At 38.5% G+C, this 13,568-nt stretch overlaps 2 protein-coding genes across 2 annotated transcripts in view; both read left to right on the forward strand.

Moving 5' to 3' along the window:
- LOC126831900 (sushi, von Willebrand factor type A, EGF and pentraxin domain-containing protein 1-like) overlaps nucleotides 1-6,346 on the forward strand; it is a 41,907-nt gene extending 35,561 nt beyond the window's left edge. The window contains exons 19-21 of the mRNA XM_050562554.2: nucleotides 5,331-5,516; nucleotides 5,820-5,975; nucleotides 6,168-6,346. Of these exons, the coding sequence (XP_050418511.2) occupies nucleotides 5,331-5,516; nucleotides 5,820-5,975; nucleotides 6,168-6,346 (521 nt within the window). The remainder of the gene's footprint in view (nucleotides 1-5,330; nucleotides 5,517-5,819; nucleotides 5,976-6,167) is intronic.
- Nucleotides 6,347-10,611: 4,265 nt separating this feature from the next.
- Nucleotides 10,612-12,757, forward strand: LOC126832664 (uncharacterized; the record flags this gene model as incomplete). Its single annotated transcript, XM_050563526.1, has 2 exons — nucleotides 10,612-11,563; nucleotides 12,741-12,757. Coding segments are annotated over 2 exons (969 nt in total), but the record flags the coding sequence as incomplete, so codon positions are not given.
- Nucleotides 12,758-13,568: the final 811 nt, after the last annotated feature.

Here is a 13,568-nt window from a genome sequence, read left to right on the forward strand (position 1 = left end):
GTTGTTGGAGGTAACCTGTAACGATCCTGGCCCTGTGACATCTTGCGGTGTCATCCTGGAAGATGAAACGGCGGCCATGACGTCGTGCGAACGGCACAACATGGACTGCCAAGATGTTGTCCCGGTAGTGCTGGCCTGTAACACGCCCTGCAACAACATGTAAAGCCGTTCTTCCAGCAACAGTGATGCCTCCCCACACCATAACAGAACCACCCCCAAATCGATCATGTCTGATGACGTTAACGTCTTGGAAGCGCTCGTTTCGACGACGCCACACCCTCCTACGTCTGTCCAAAAAATCAACAGTGAACCTTGACTCATCTGAAAACATCACATTGCTCCAGCGTCGATTATCCCAGTGTTGACGATCCCTACACCAACGACGTCTTGCCTGGATGTGATGATCTCTCAAACAAGGGATCATGCGAGGACGTCGGGCGCGAAGGTGATCCCTATGCAGTCGATTCCGAATCGTCTGGCCACTCACTCTCACACCAGTGTCTGTTTGAAGACGAGCGCTGATCTGATTTGCTGTGATGACACGATTTCTCAAGGCCAAGGTAAGGATAAATCGATCCTGGGCTTGAGTTGTCGCCCTTGGTCGACCTGAGCGTGGTCTGTCCTGTACAGATTGTGTATTACGGTATCTGGACCATAGCCTGCTTATGACAGACTGAGAAACATTCATCGTCCGCGCCACAACCGCCTGTGTTGTGCCGATCTGTAGCATGCCAAGGGCACGTAACCTTTCATTTTGGGTAAGCCGACGCATATCAAAATTTGTTTTCTGGTCACTAAAACAATTAAACTGATGTTTCCACCCTGGAATTCAATGCCACAATGACTGTAACATTCAAAGTCAGAGTCGCGCAAATCTTGGGTTGGACCCCCATGATGATCCCAAGCATCACCTGCATTCCATGCGGTAGCTATTGGTGCGTTTGGGCGTCACATGTAACTGGAAATGTTTCTTCTGTTAGGTTCTATAGTGACTTTTTTCGTAGTCATTTGCATATTTTAGTATTATGCCCCCAAAATCAAATATCCCCTACTTTTTTTGAATAGTATAATATAAATATACCACAAGGTGATCTCGATCTGGACTTATCAGGCAAATATTACCAGTAAGTATACTGTTGGTACTAGTATATTTACTAAATATATACCACGAGATGATCTCGATTTTGTAGCTTATCAGACAAATGGTACCAGCAAGTATTCTATTGGTACCATAATATTAACTTAATATGTAATACAAGGTGATCTAGATCTAGCAGCTTATCGGATAAATGGTACCAGCAAGTATAGTATCGGTTCTGTTATATTAACTCAATATTTACCAAAAGGCGATCTCGGTCTAGCAGCTTATCAAACAAATGTTACGGATATTGATTTTATTCGAGTTTTAGTCAAAATTTAATAACTTTAAAACGATGCCTACGATTTTTCTGAAACTTCAGGAATATGAAGTCGAATGTCTAATCCAGTTCTTAAACTATAAATGAAAAAAATGAAACACCGAAAGTAGACAAGAAAAGTATCCGAACTTTGACAAAATTCGGAAAAATGGGTGGTTGTGCGGAAAATACGATGTATCAATTTTGTTTTCACCGAGTAGTTAAAGTTGTATATCGTTTGGTAGCCAATTGAATTGTCCTTCAGATGGTTCTAAAGTGACAAGTTTCTATTAAAAAATCAAAACGTTATGTGACTTTGAAAAGTAAGGTTTTTTAAGATTTCGAGGAAGTTTAGACGCCATTTTCTCGAAAACTCCATCTAATTTTTTTTAACTTCTTCAATAGATAGTCTAATCGGTATTCTTGGGTATGAAACCTTTGTTAAACAGTCTAAAATATAAGAGGTACCCCAAAAGCGAGATCGAAAATTGAAAACGGTGTATTTTCACGATTTGGAGCATGTTTAGGCGCCTTTTTCTCAAAAAGTCAACCAAATATTTTTTTTGAACTTCTATAGAGAGTCTAATCGGGCAATAACGAATAACGATTCGCCACTAAAAGAGAACGATCTATCTTGCATCCGACCATCCGATTAGCACGGAGACGACCGTTTCTAAAGGGCGTAGGTTGTTGATTAGTTTGTTAGAGTGCACGGGGCAGTCATCTCCAGCAATCACCTGTTTTATTGCCGAATCCCGAACATTGTGCTGGCTCGTTATTCGTGATTCGCCAATAACGAATAACGAGCCAGCACGTTATTCGGGATTCGGGATTCGCCACTGAAACAGACCGACCTAAGTTGCATCCGAACATTTCCTCGCTACCCCCGACCGTAGGGGTAAGTGAACGTTGGGTGACCGACTAACAAGGAGACGACCGTTTGTTGGGCGAACAAAGTGTTGACTGCTTTGTTGATGTGCACTAGGCAGTCCTCTCCTGCACTCATCTGTTTTATTGTCGATAGTAAAACAGACTGGCCTACCTACCACCCGAACGTTTCCTCACTACCTCCGACCGTAGGGATAAGTGAACGTTGCGCGGCCAACAAGTACGGAGACGACCGTTTGTTATGCGAGTAGGGTGCTAACTGGTTCGTTATAGTGTACTGAGCAGTCCTCTCCAGCAGTCATCTGTTTTATTGCCGAATCCCGAATCCAGAATAACGTGCTGGGTCGTTATTCGGGATTCGCCAATAACGAATACCGAGCCAGCACGTTATTCGGGATTCGGGATTCGCCACTAAAACATAACGATCTATCTTGTATCCGACCTTTTCCACGTTGGGTGACCGATTAGCACGGAGACGACCGTTTCTCAAGCGAGTAGGGTGCTGACTGGTTTGTTAGAGTGCACGGGGCAGTCATTTCCAGAAATCACCTGTTTTATTGAAGAATCCCGAATCCCGAATAACGTGCTGGCTCGTTATTCGTGATTCGCGAATCCCGAATATCGTGCTGGCTCGTTATTCGGGATTCGGGATTCGCCAGTAAAACATAACGATCTATCTTGTATCCGATTAGCACGGAGACGACCGTTTCTCAAGCGAGTAGGGTGCTTTAGAAACGGTCGTCTCCGTGCTAATCGGTCACCCAACGAGGAAATGGTCGGATGCAAGATAGATTGTTCTCTTTTAGTCCCGAATCCCGAATCCCGAATAACGTGCTGGCTCGTTATTCGTTATTGGCGAATCCCGAATAACGAGCCAGCACGATATTCGGGATTCGCGAATCCCGAATCCCGAATAACGTGCCAACTTCACGTTGCCGTCTAATCGGTAGTCTTATGTATGAAACCATTCTACAACAGTCCCAAATATCAGGAGCGGGAGAACAAAGGGATCGAAAATTGAAAACGACGCATTTCATTGTTAAGAGAAACATGCATTAAGGGTGGATCAAATCTGTACGTTTTGTCAACGTATAGAGCATATTCAAGAGTGTTTTTTTCTTTCACAGTGACGGTATTTGAACTAAAATTATTTCAACTATGAGTGTTTACCTCTACCCAAAAAAAGGATTTGATGACCCTATAACAGAAATAGTTGATTTCTTTGTATAATAATTAGTCTTTGAATTAATATGGTTGCTTCTTGGTCAAAATTATCTCATAACCGAAATCATTTAGACCGAATCGATGGCTTGGTATTTTATAAGCAAGTCAAATTTGTTGCGGGATCACAAGTTTCGAATATGGTACTTGTGATAGAAATCCTGATGATGCTTAAGCATGGACTAACTGTAATTATTATTAAGTTTTTTACATGTTAGTGACGTCAAATCTTTAACGTGCACGAAACCAAAAAATTGGCGATATTTCATAGAATATACAATCAATTTTTGAACCAGTTACATATTTGAGTTGTTATGTGAGGCTGGAAGAGGATGTTTGATAATTCAAAAAAGTAATTGAATGTCACTAGATAAGGCAAAAAGAGGAAAAAAGAAATAGCCCGTACATTCTCTTGTTTTTATTCATTCTATACTTAATAAAAACATGGTAATGCACGGACTTTTTCTATTTTTCTCGTTTTCTCTTATCTAGTGAGAGGGGTGGGGTGGATGGCCGAATGGTTAGTACGTGCGCGCTGTATCATAAGGCCTGTCATTGAGTCAACTGTCGTGGTTTCGAATCCCCGGTTGTACGTGACAAGGAGTTGGATCGCCTGTCCAACCTCGTGGGTTTTCTCCGGGTTTCTTCCCACTGCTAAAGACCCCTACGCACAAGCGAATTATTGAAATAAAATTAAACCATATGTTAGTCCCGAAATGACCTAGACTGTGTCGAGTGGACGTTAAACCCATCTCTCTCTCTCTCTCTCTCTCTCTCTCTCTCTCTCTCTCACACACACAATGACTAACACCAATATTGTCCTTTATGGTGATATACATTTCGATGGTGTGTTCCCACTTAGCCGGCAGACTGTTAATCCTTTGATTGATCTTAAAACTATAGTCTGTTCAAAAGTAGTCACTCAAGAACTGTTCACTAGTGTTCAGCGTTAATGAGCTCTTAATCTCCCCTAATATTTACAAGTTCATTAACTTAATAAAACAAGAACAATCTTATGTCGAAATCACCATTTCACAGATATTATTTGGTGGTACCAAAAGGCCTCGAGTTAAGAAAAATCGACAACTTGATACAAGAATTGAACATTTGAAAACACAGTTACTAAGTGGCTCTTTAAGTGTAAATCGGTATGGAACAAATATTTCCTATTTAGTGGGGCTGTAAAATGATTGTTATGTTGTAAGGCATTTATTTATAAATTATATAATGCTATTTAATAAAAGTTAAATGTGTAAATTGTAATGCATTTTTATATGTGTAAATCATTTAATGTTATTTAATAAATATTAAATTTGTTAAAATCAATATATTTTTATATGTTTAAGCTATTTAATGTTATTTAATAAAAGTTAAATTTGTTAAAATCAATACAGTTTTAGTCTTAAAAAAGTTATGGTCTATAGTTTATAACACCATTGTTCTAGGATTAACTCTGGATTAGCGGCAAAATTTGACATCAAAGCCTGCCGGCTAAGTGGGAACACCCCATTTCGATTCCGGTTTTGACCTTGACTTCGTTGTCGACCACGACTTTAGTTTTTCGGCTTAAACTCTAAATTTGTCTTCGCTTTCAAGCTTAACCTCGATTACAAAATGTCGTCAAGAATGCTATCTGAGGTCAACGTGAACTTTCTGTGTGGTGAAAGCCTTCAGTACTCGTATGGAGTTCTAGTTAATATCTTCAGTTAATCCACTAGATTAGATGTCATATTGAATATTGACATATTTTGTTCTTTATTCAATTTATCCACAGTTGGAAGCTATATAATTACTGAATAATGCCATATATTGATATATATTCAGTTAGTCCACAGCTAAAAGCTACAGTAGAAGCTATAGAAATATTAGAATTATCAGGTCAGATGTTACAGAATCAAACAGAGAATTTTACAGTGACGGTAAATGATGTTGTTTATAAAGCTACATCTGTAAATGTTAATGGTAAAACAATGTGTCAACCCGGATCTGTTGGACAAGCTGGTGTGTGTGGTAAATATATTTGTCTCTTTCATATCTTCTCGATTGATTCGAAACCAACAGCTGTGGGGTCACTGTACATATTTTATAAATAAATTTACAACATGATAAAACAGGACTATATTTTTTTCATTGGAGTGAATTAATTTATATGGAGAACGACTTTTCGTGTTGCCTACTCATTGTATGTTATGAGAATATAGTTAATATTTAGATGTATTATGAGGATGATTATACATTACAGTATTAAGAAATCGTGTTTTTGATCCTGCAATTATGGTGTGTTTTCTAAAACGTTTTCATATTCTTGTACAGGTGTGTGTACAGAAGGCACCTATGAAAATGGTAATCAGTGTATAGACTGTAAGCATGGTTATTATCAAGACGAACGAGGAACTGTTGAATGTAAACAATGTCCTTCTGGATGGACAACACAATATATTGGTTCTGTCGACGAATCTAGCTGTTCAGGTATGGTAGCAAAGGTTTTCTTGCTTTTAGTTAGAATTTTGTTATGCTTTTAGTTTGAATTTTGTTATTCTTTTAATTATGATTTAATTACGATTTTAGTTATGCCTTTAGTAAGATTTTAGTTGTGTAATTAATTAAAATTTTAGTTAGAATTTTGCTATGGTTTCAATATTTTTCACCGTATAACTTCAGTTTCATCAGACACTACCACCACAACCACACGGTCACAAGATGAACAATCGGATGTAGAAGACAACACTCCCAATACTTTGATAATAGCTGTAAGCTCAGGTGTGGTCTGTGTTGTCATTGTGGCTATATTTGGGTTTATAATATACTACGTCTGTAAGAGAAACAGGTTTGTACAGTAGTGTTTATGATTGCTTAAAGGATAAATCCCAATTTATAATTGCCCAGGGAATAACTCCCACATATGTTTAATATAATTTGCAGGGTTTCGCTGTGTTTAGATTACCGCATAGCCCAGTCTGAGAGAGAGAGAGAGAGAGAGAGAGAGAGAGAGAGGGATGTGGCTTAACGTCCACTCGACACAAACTAGGTCATTTCGGGACTAACATATTGTTTAATTTTATTTCAATAATCCGCTTACGCGTAGGGGTATTTAGCAGTGGGAGGAAACCGGAGGCCCCGGAGAAAACCCACGAGGTTGGACGGGCAACCCTGCTCCTTGTCACGTCCAACCGGGGATTCGAAACCACGCCAGTTGACTCAGTGACAGGCCTCATGATACAGCGCACACACCCAGTCTGTACACGGTACGTTAATAGTAGCGGTAAAGGGGTCACTTATTGAAAATTTGGAGGTGAGTGCTCTAAAGGAGTTACTAACTGTCTTAACGTTCCATGCGCATGTATACAGTTGCCTTGGAATTTCAACTCGCAGATTCGCAGTCAGTTTTTAGTTATTTCCGAAAAGTTTATTCGATGCTCCATTGAGCGGTATACGATATTATATTGGCTAAGTGCCGAGTTAAAACACCAGGGGATGATGTATCGACTATGCAAACTAAGCAGATCAATGAATATTCTCGATCATTCATACTATATTTTCTCCGCTTCGACAACGACGAAAACATTCTGGATCGATGGAAAGGGTGATAATATATATATATATATTACTATAAACATATGAAATGAAATGAAATGGAGTTTAACGTCCTACTGTTCTGCTCCTAAGCTGGGCTAATGAAGACGGTATAAACATATGATTCTTCACTGGAAAGTATTAGAATGCATCAAATCATGTTCTCCTAAGAGAAAATCGTTGTTATATCTATCGATCCAAGCATCGCTCATTCACCACTGATGACTGTTGTTTCTCTTACCAAATTACACATGCACCAGTATCGGTTGATTTGGCACAAACCGGGATAGTTAAGACAGACATATTGCATGCAGTGTGCAATGGAGTAGATTAGTGACCTGTCCACCTACTCTTCGTCGATTTCTTTCTGTAAGGGGTCTTTTTCTTGTACTACAACGTCCACATTGGACCTCGTTTTGTTCGACCCATCCGAACGAATAGACACTTTCCCAAGCCAGTCCCACCGTCCTGCATCACAGATGAGAGAGCACCAATCCAGATTTAACCCTGGGATCGAACCCCGGACCGCCGGTGTTATTGAGCTGACCTCTGATTGGGTTTAGATATTGTAATTGTAATATTGTTTACGATTTTTGTGATTTCATATTCAAAATGAACAATGACTTAATTTAATTTATTTATTTAGGACAAAGAAAAGAAACAAAGTACAGTCATCTCCTTTTCCCGTGGAGAATCCGTATAAACGAGTTGAGTTATCCTACTTCCAAAAGAAATAAAAAATTGAAATTCTTGGCCAGGATTCTGGGCACATTTACCAAGTATTGATTGGAAATGGCTATATTACTCCAACGTATTTAGACTAAATCTTATTTTTCTCTTATTTATCCCCACCACACAAAGTCAAACAAGTTCTCACAAACAAAACACCCTACCCCGCCCTAGAAAATCGAAAAACGGGTTGCAGTCCAAGCCCGTCCGTACTAAACCCGTTTGTAACTAGTTCTTCCTCGTTCCCCATACGTCCTCAACTGGTTCTAACTAATTTGTAACCCGACCACCCTGTTTAGGGACATTCCAACTCGCCCTCGTCTCGTTCTTGGTGTGTTCAAACTAGCTCCTAGTGCGTTTGCGATCCCATCCTGACTCAAGGTCAATAAAAAATCCAGGTCGTTTTTACTATTCCTCATTCCCGTTCAACGCTTTAAGCTGTGCATATCAAAACATTACAATGTGTTACTACAGTTGCCCCCAAAGAAACGTACCAGAAGAACTGCCGGGCAGCTACTAGTCGTGCCCAAAGATCCCCAAGGTCCTCTGAAGGCCAGCCTCCGGGGCCTGAAACTGGACCATGTAGATCTCCACACTCTGCCTCTATGCTTGATGTGGGGGGGGGGGGGGTGAATAATTTATAGACGATAAAACAAAATTCAGGGAATTGATCCAGAAAACCAAGACTCACACCCACCTCATCCCTGAGCAAGCCAAAGGCATGTTTAACAAAATACTTTTGGCCTATAATTGATGCTTCATCACGTCACGTAACGCGTCCCTAGTAAAGTTAGAAGTACAATTCCGTTCATAGTACGGCAATTTTATTCGTGTCCATCTCGTTTTACGTACGTTGTCACTACGTCTAATTGCAGGGCGGGGACAATTTTGGACAGGCTTAAAGTTCTATAGCACCCTTCCCGTGCAAGCCAATCCTTACCCTTCCACGGCGTTCTTAAACAGGTCGTAACCAGTACTATTTTCACTCTGTTGACACAGTTTATTGAGCCCGTTTGGCAGCATTTTCTAGAAAGTTGTGAGAACTAGTTTGATGTGATGGTACCTTAAAAGTATATTTCTAATAACTCGGAAAAATCATAAAAAATCTCATTAACAAAATCCTACATTTAGTTTTGAAAAGAGAAAATAAATATCACCCACTGCATACCACTGTTTGGCTATTTGTTTATAAGTGCTTTCAGCTATAAGTTATAACACGCTGCTCGGTAAACACGGCTATCGCTACTTATTGACGTGTTGTCTGACAAAAAGAATAATGTTTCATTCATAACGGCACCTGTACTAATATTTGTATATTGACTAAAGTATCTCACACAGTATATTGGTGTGGGCTACTAATATATTACTATAAATAATGTGCTTGACTTGACGAATCAGTACGAAAATATTGGATTTGGCAACAAATGTATTTTTTTTTTCCGGTAGTTTAATTTCACTTACAATCGGTAGTTGTGTATTTAGATTAGCAATCTAATGTATGTCAATTCGTTTTTGATTCCATATATTATATTTTATCTGGCTAAATTTTATTTAATGACAAATTTAACATTAGGTCTAGTTAGTTGCGTATCGGAAGCGTACAATGAAAACGCATCTTTTCCAATCATCTAAAGTCGCCACCCATTGGCCTTTTTATTAGCTCACCGTCTCGTACATAACTAGGGCGACGCCAGCTTTTAGAAATTATTATCAAAACTTCAAAACAATAAAATGGCGACACCTTAATAAACAGACGAACTATTAAATGCAAATTCTTTGCGTAACTATCTATCGTTTCTCAGTATATGCAGCTATGACGTCATTATACGCTTTTAACTGAATATCACTATTTTAGCATTACTTTCTAATTATTTCACACAAAAAGATTAGTTTGCTGTAATATCGAAGAGGCATCCAATTAACAGAGTCCGTTTGCGCTTAGCTGATTAAGGTGTCTCTATTTAAGTATAATTCAACGATCTATTTCTGATAAATTGTTGTTCGGTAATTGAGGATACTGAGGGGGCCTTATTTTCACAGTAAGATCAATATTACAACATTATTGAATTAGTCTCATATTTAATTCATTTCGTTTTTTTTAATTTCAAATTTGGAGCATAATGTTGAGTTAAATACAAAGCTCATGTAAGAAACCGGCTGTTTTGTTTAGTTTAATGAGCCCCCAACCCATATTTCATAATATTGCGCATTTCGGATTTTCTTACCGGATGTTAAGGATGTCGCTTTACCTACAATAAAATTGTCTTATTATAGCTATACTGGTAGTAATTATTGTCTTTAGTTGGAAATAAAGAAGCTTGCTTTAAAGGTGTAGATGTATATATTATTAAGTAAATAAATTTTGAACAAATTTGCAAACACTTTTTAAGTTTTATAGTTTTAATGGTCTATAAGAAGACTGGGTTTGAATTTCGTGTATGACCACCACATAAGTTTACCATTCTTTAGCAAGGGACTTGAAAGATGTTTAGCAAACTGCTGAAAACAAAATTGACGCACTACTTTTTAACAACACAAATAAGCAATGAGGTAGCATCAATGTCAAGTGAAAATCGCTTTTGCTAGAGGGAATGTATTATTTTTAGGCAGACAATATATATCAATTACAATCGGAGGGCCACGGTGACTTAGTGAATATGACGCTGGCTCGCTAGTCTGGAGGTCTCGTATTCGCTCGGGATTTTCCGGCGAAGTTTCCCCTTGTCAGTGGTGGAGGACGGAGGGCTTGACAAGGATAGCTTTACTGAGAAAAAAAACTTGTCAGAGAGCCGGCCGTATACTGTTTATCGTCCATTTAGGGATCTCCGTTGGATCATTATTCTCCCCGTTGGTAACAGAACCGTTTCTTGTTCCAAAACATTTAGTAGAGAATCAAAACTCGGATATTAAATCACAAGACACAGTTATCACATGCAACGTCACAAATAATGCTACCCTTAATTCAAACATTTCTTGTATCAACAAGCAGAAATTAGACATAGCTGTGATATGCAACACGACTTTTTTGTCAATTGAAAAACCATCAAACATTTCTTGTATCAATAACCAAACAAATTCATTCCAACCCACAGCCTACGTAATACAATTACAAAATGCTTTTATTATATCTGCCATTTTAGCCGTTCTGACGTCATTGCCGTTCTTAGTAAAAAGTTTTAAGTATGAAAGTAATTTAGCCAAGGGAGATAATTCAAGAAAATCCGAAGAACAACGAAATGTGCCTCCATTATATTATGTTATATCTATTGTGTTAATCATGTGTATGCATATATGTAACAGTGGCATTTTTGACGCATTTTCTGCATTTCTAATGACTTTTGTTGTGAAACAAATGGACTGGTCGAAAAAAGATGGCGCCTTAGTAACGTCAGCGTTCTGGGCATCATTAGTTACGGCTCGGATTCTCGTCATTTTTGTTGCGGACTTGATTAGCCCGGCAAAACTTTTACTATTTGCTATGTGCTTTGTAATATGTGCTTTAATAGGATTATGGATAAGTGCTCTATATTTAGTACATACGGGTATTTGGGTATTTGCATGTGTAGCGGGCAGTGCCATATCAATTCTATTTCCTACTACAGTCGCACTCACGGACAAAGAACTCATACCAGTAAACGGAAAGGTTTCTTCATCCATCCTGGTTGCTGGGGCAATTGGTCTTCTTAGCAACCCGGTGATATTAGGCTTCTTCATCAAAGAGTTTTCTGCTCTTTGGTTTTGTTACTTGTTGCTAGGTGAAGCTATCGTGTCCGTTGTTTTCCTATTTTTGATTATGATTTACGGAAGAAAGATATTAAAGAGAGTTCGAAAAAAGACCGTCATGGAAATTCAGAACATGGTGCCCAGGACACATTAATGGACGAGTCAGATAATGTTACTGTTTTAGGATTAGAGGACAAATCTGATGTTTAATATAATTAGTATTTGTTCGTCTAACAGTTTAATTCTTGTTGATTCCTGGAGTAACTCAGAGAACTTACTTTTACCGGTCAAAAGTTTCATCCCGGTTGAATTATAAATTAAATCAAAGTGCGGACAGGGATCTTTGTCGATAATCCGAATTCGACAACTGTCTCGGTTTAGTCGTAAATATTATTGGTAACTAATGCTTGATTAATTCAAGAGAGAACGACAGAGAGAGAGAGAAAGAGAGAGAGAGAGAAAGAGAGAGGGGCAAGTGAGCGAGCGAGAGCGGGTGAGGGAGAGAGGTGTAGATGGTGGTTGTGTGTGTGTCGGGGTGGGGGGTAACATCCAGTTAGCAGAAGGAGTGTTACTGTGGGATGTGGACGCCACAATGACGATCATTTATGAGCATATGTCGATTGTAACCGATTAAATAAATATATGGTTCCAAATGCCTTTGGGAAATTATTTTAATCGATTGCTAATAACAGTTTGTTAGAATATCTAAAGCCCCATCCTATCAGAGTAAAGATCAAATAGACAATACCAAAATTTCGGAAAAAGTTAGAGCCGGTCTACGAGATGAGAATTAACATTAAAGTCAGTGCTGGGAAATCGTTAGTGATCTTTGGCCATATTACAAATTATACAGTTCACAATTCTATGGAATACAATTACTGCTTATTACTGAGCGACGTTTCGACTAGGCTTCTCTAGAGTGGGCCCCTTTTGTCATTATCAAGCTTGATATTCCAATTCAATTACTAAATGCCATTAAAACAATATTACAAATTCCAAGGATTTTGATGTATTATTGTTTGTAGTTATCTCCCTTGAAACCATGTTTTGTCTGGTATTCCACAGTAAAAGGGACCTGCATGGGTATTAGGTTAAATAACTGAGATTAAATAGCTGAACTTTCCGGCAACTTGATATTTTACAGTTTTTTCTACAAAATTTTACCTTATAACCTTAATTCTAAAAAAGAATGGTCTACTTAATTAACAGTCAAAACTCACATTTAATTGGTGACTTTTCCTGGACTTAAAACATATTATTCATCTTTTTCTACAATTTTCAACAATTGCCTTGATTATCCCAGAAATCAATATGGCTGTGTTGCTAAGCTACATGACAGAGCTTCGGGTCTAGCCCACCAATATATTAATTCCCCCTTTGTTACATTTCTCAAAACAAAAAACAGTCATCATGCATAATGGTGACAGCACCCGGGCATAACACCCAAAAAAATTGAACTCGTCCATGATCGTTTCATAATCAACATATATAAAAGAGAGAGAGAGAGAGAGAGAGAGAGAGAGAGAGAGACGACACAAACTAGGTCATTTCGGGACTAACACATGGTTCAATTTTATTTCAATAATTCGGTTGCGCGTAGGGGTTTTTAGCAGTGGGAGGAAACCGGAGGACCCGGAGAAAACCCTCGAGGTTGGACAGGCGACCCTACTCCTTTCCACATACAACCGGCGAATCGAAACCACACCAGTTGTGTAGGTCGTTAAATCCCATTTCATTTCATTTCCTTTCCTTTCATCTTTTTATAGATCTAAAATGACTCAATGACAGACCTTATGATATAGCGCGTACGTGCTAACCATTCGGTCACTCAACCCCTATAACATATATAATCATTTTTATTCGAATCGGAAAACACTAATTGTTTAGTGTACATACTGATATTTCACATTTGTGTAAAACACAGGTGGGATAAATCCGGAACGGTAGTAGGTCGATCTGATATCCGCCATAATGGAACTCGAATCTAAGATCTTTTTATACCTAATATATATGTAAAGTTTCATCTGAACAGGACAA

The sequence above is a fragment of the Patella vulgata genome, chromosome 9, assembly GCF_932274485.2.
Source record: "Patella vulgata chromosome 9, xgPatVulg1.2, whole genome shotgun sequence".
NCBI classification, from domain to species: domain Eukaryota; kingdom Metazoa; phylum Mollusca; class Gastropoda; family Patellidae; genus Patella; species Patella vulgata.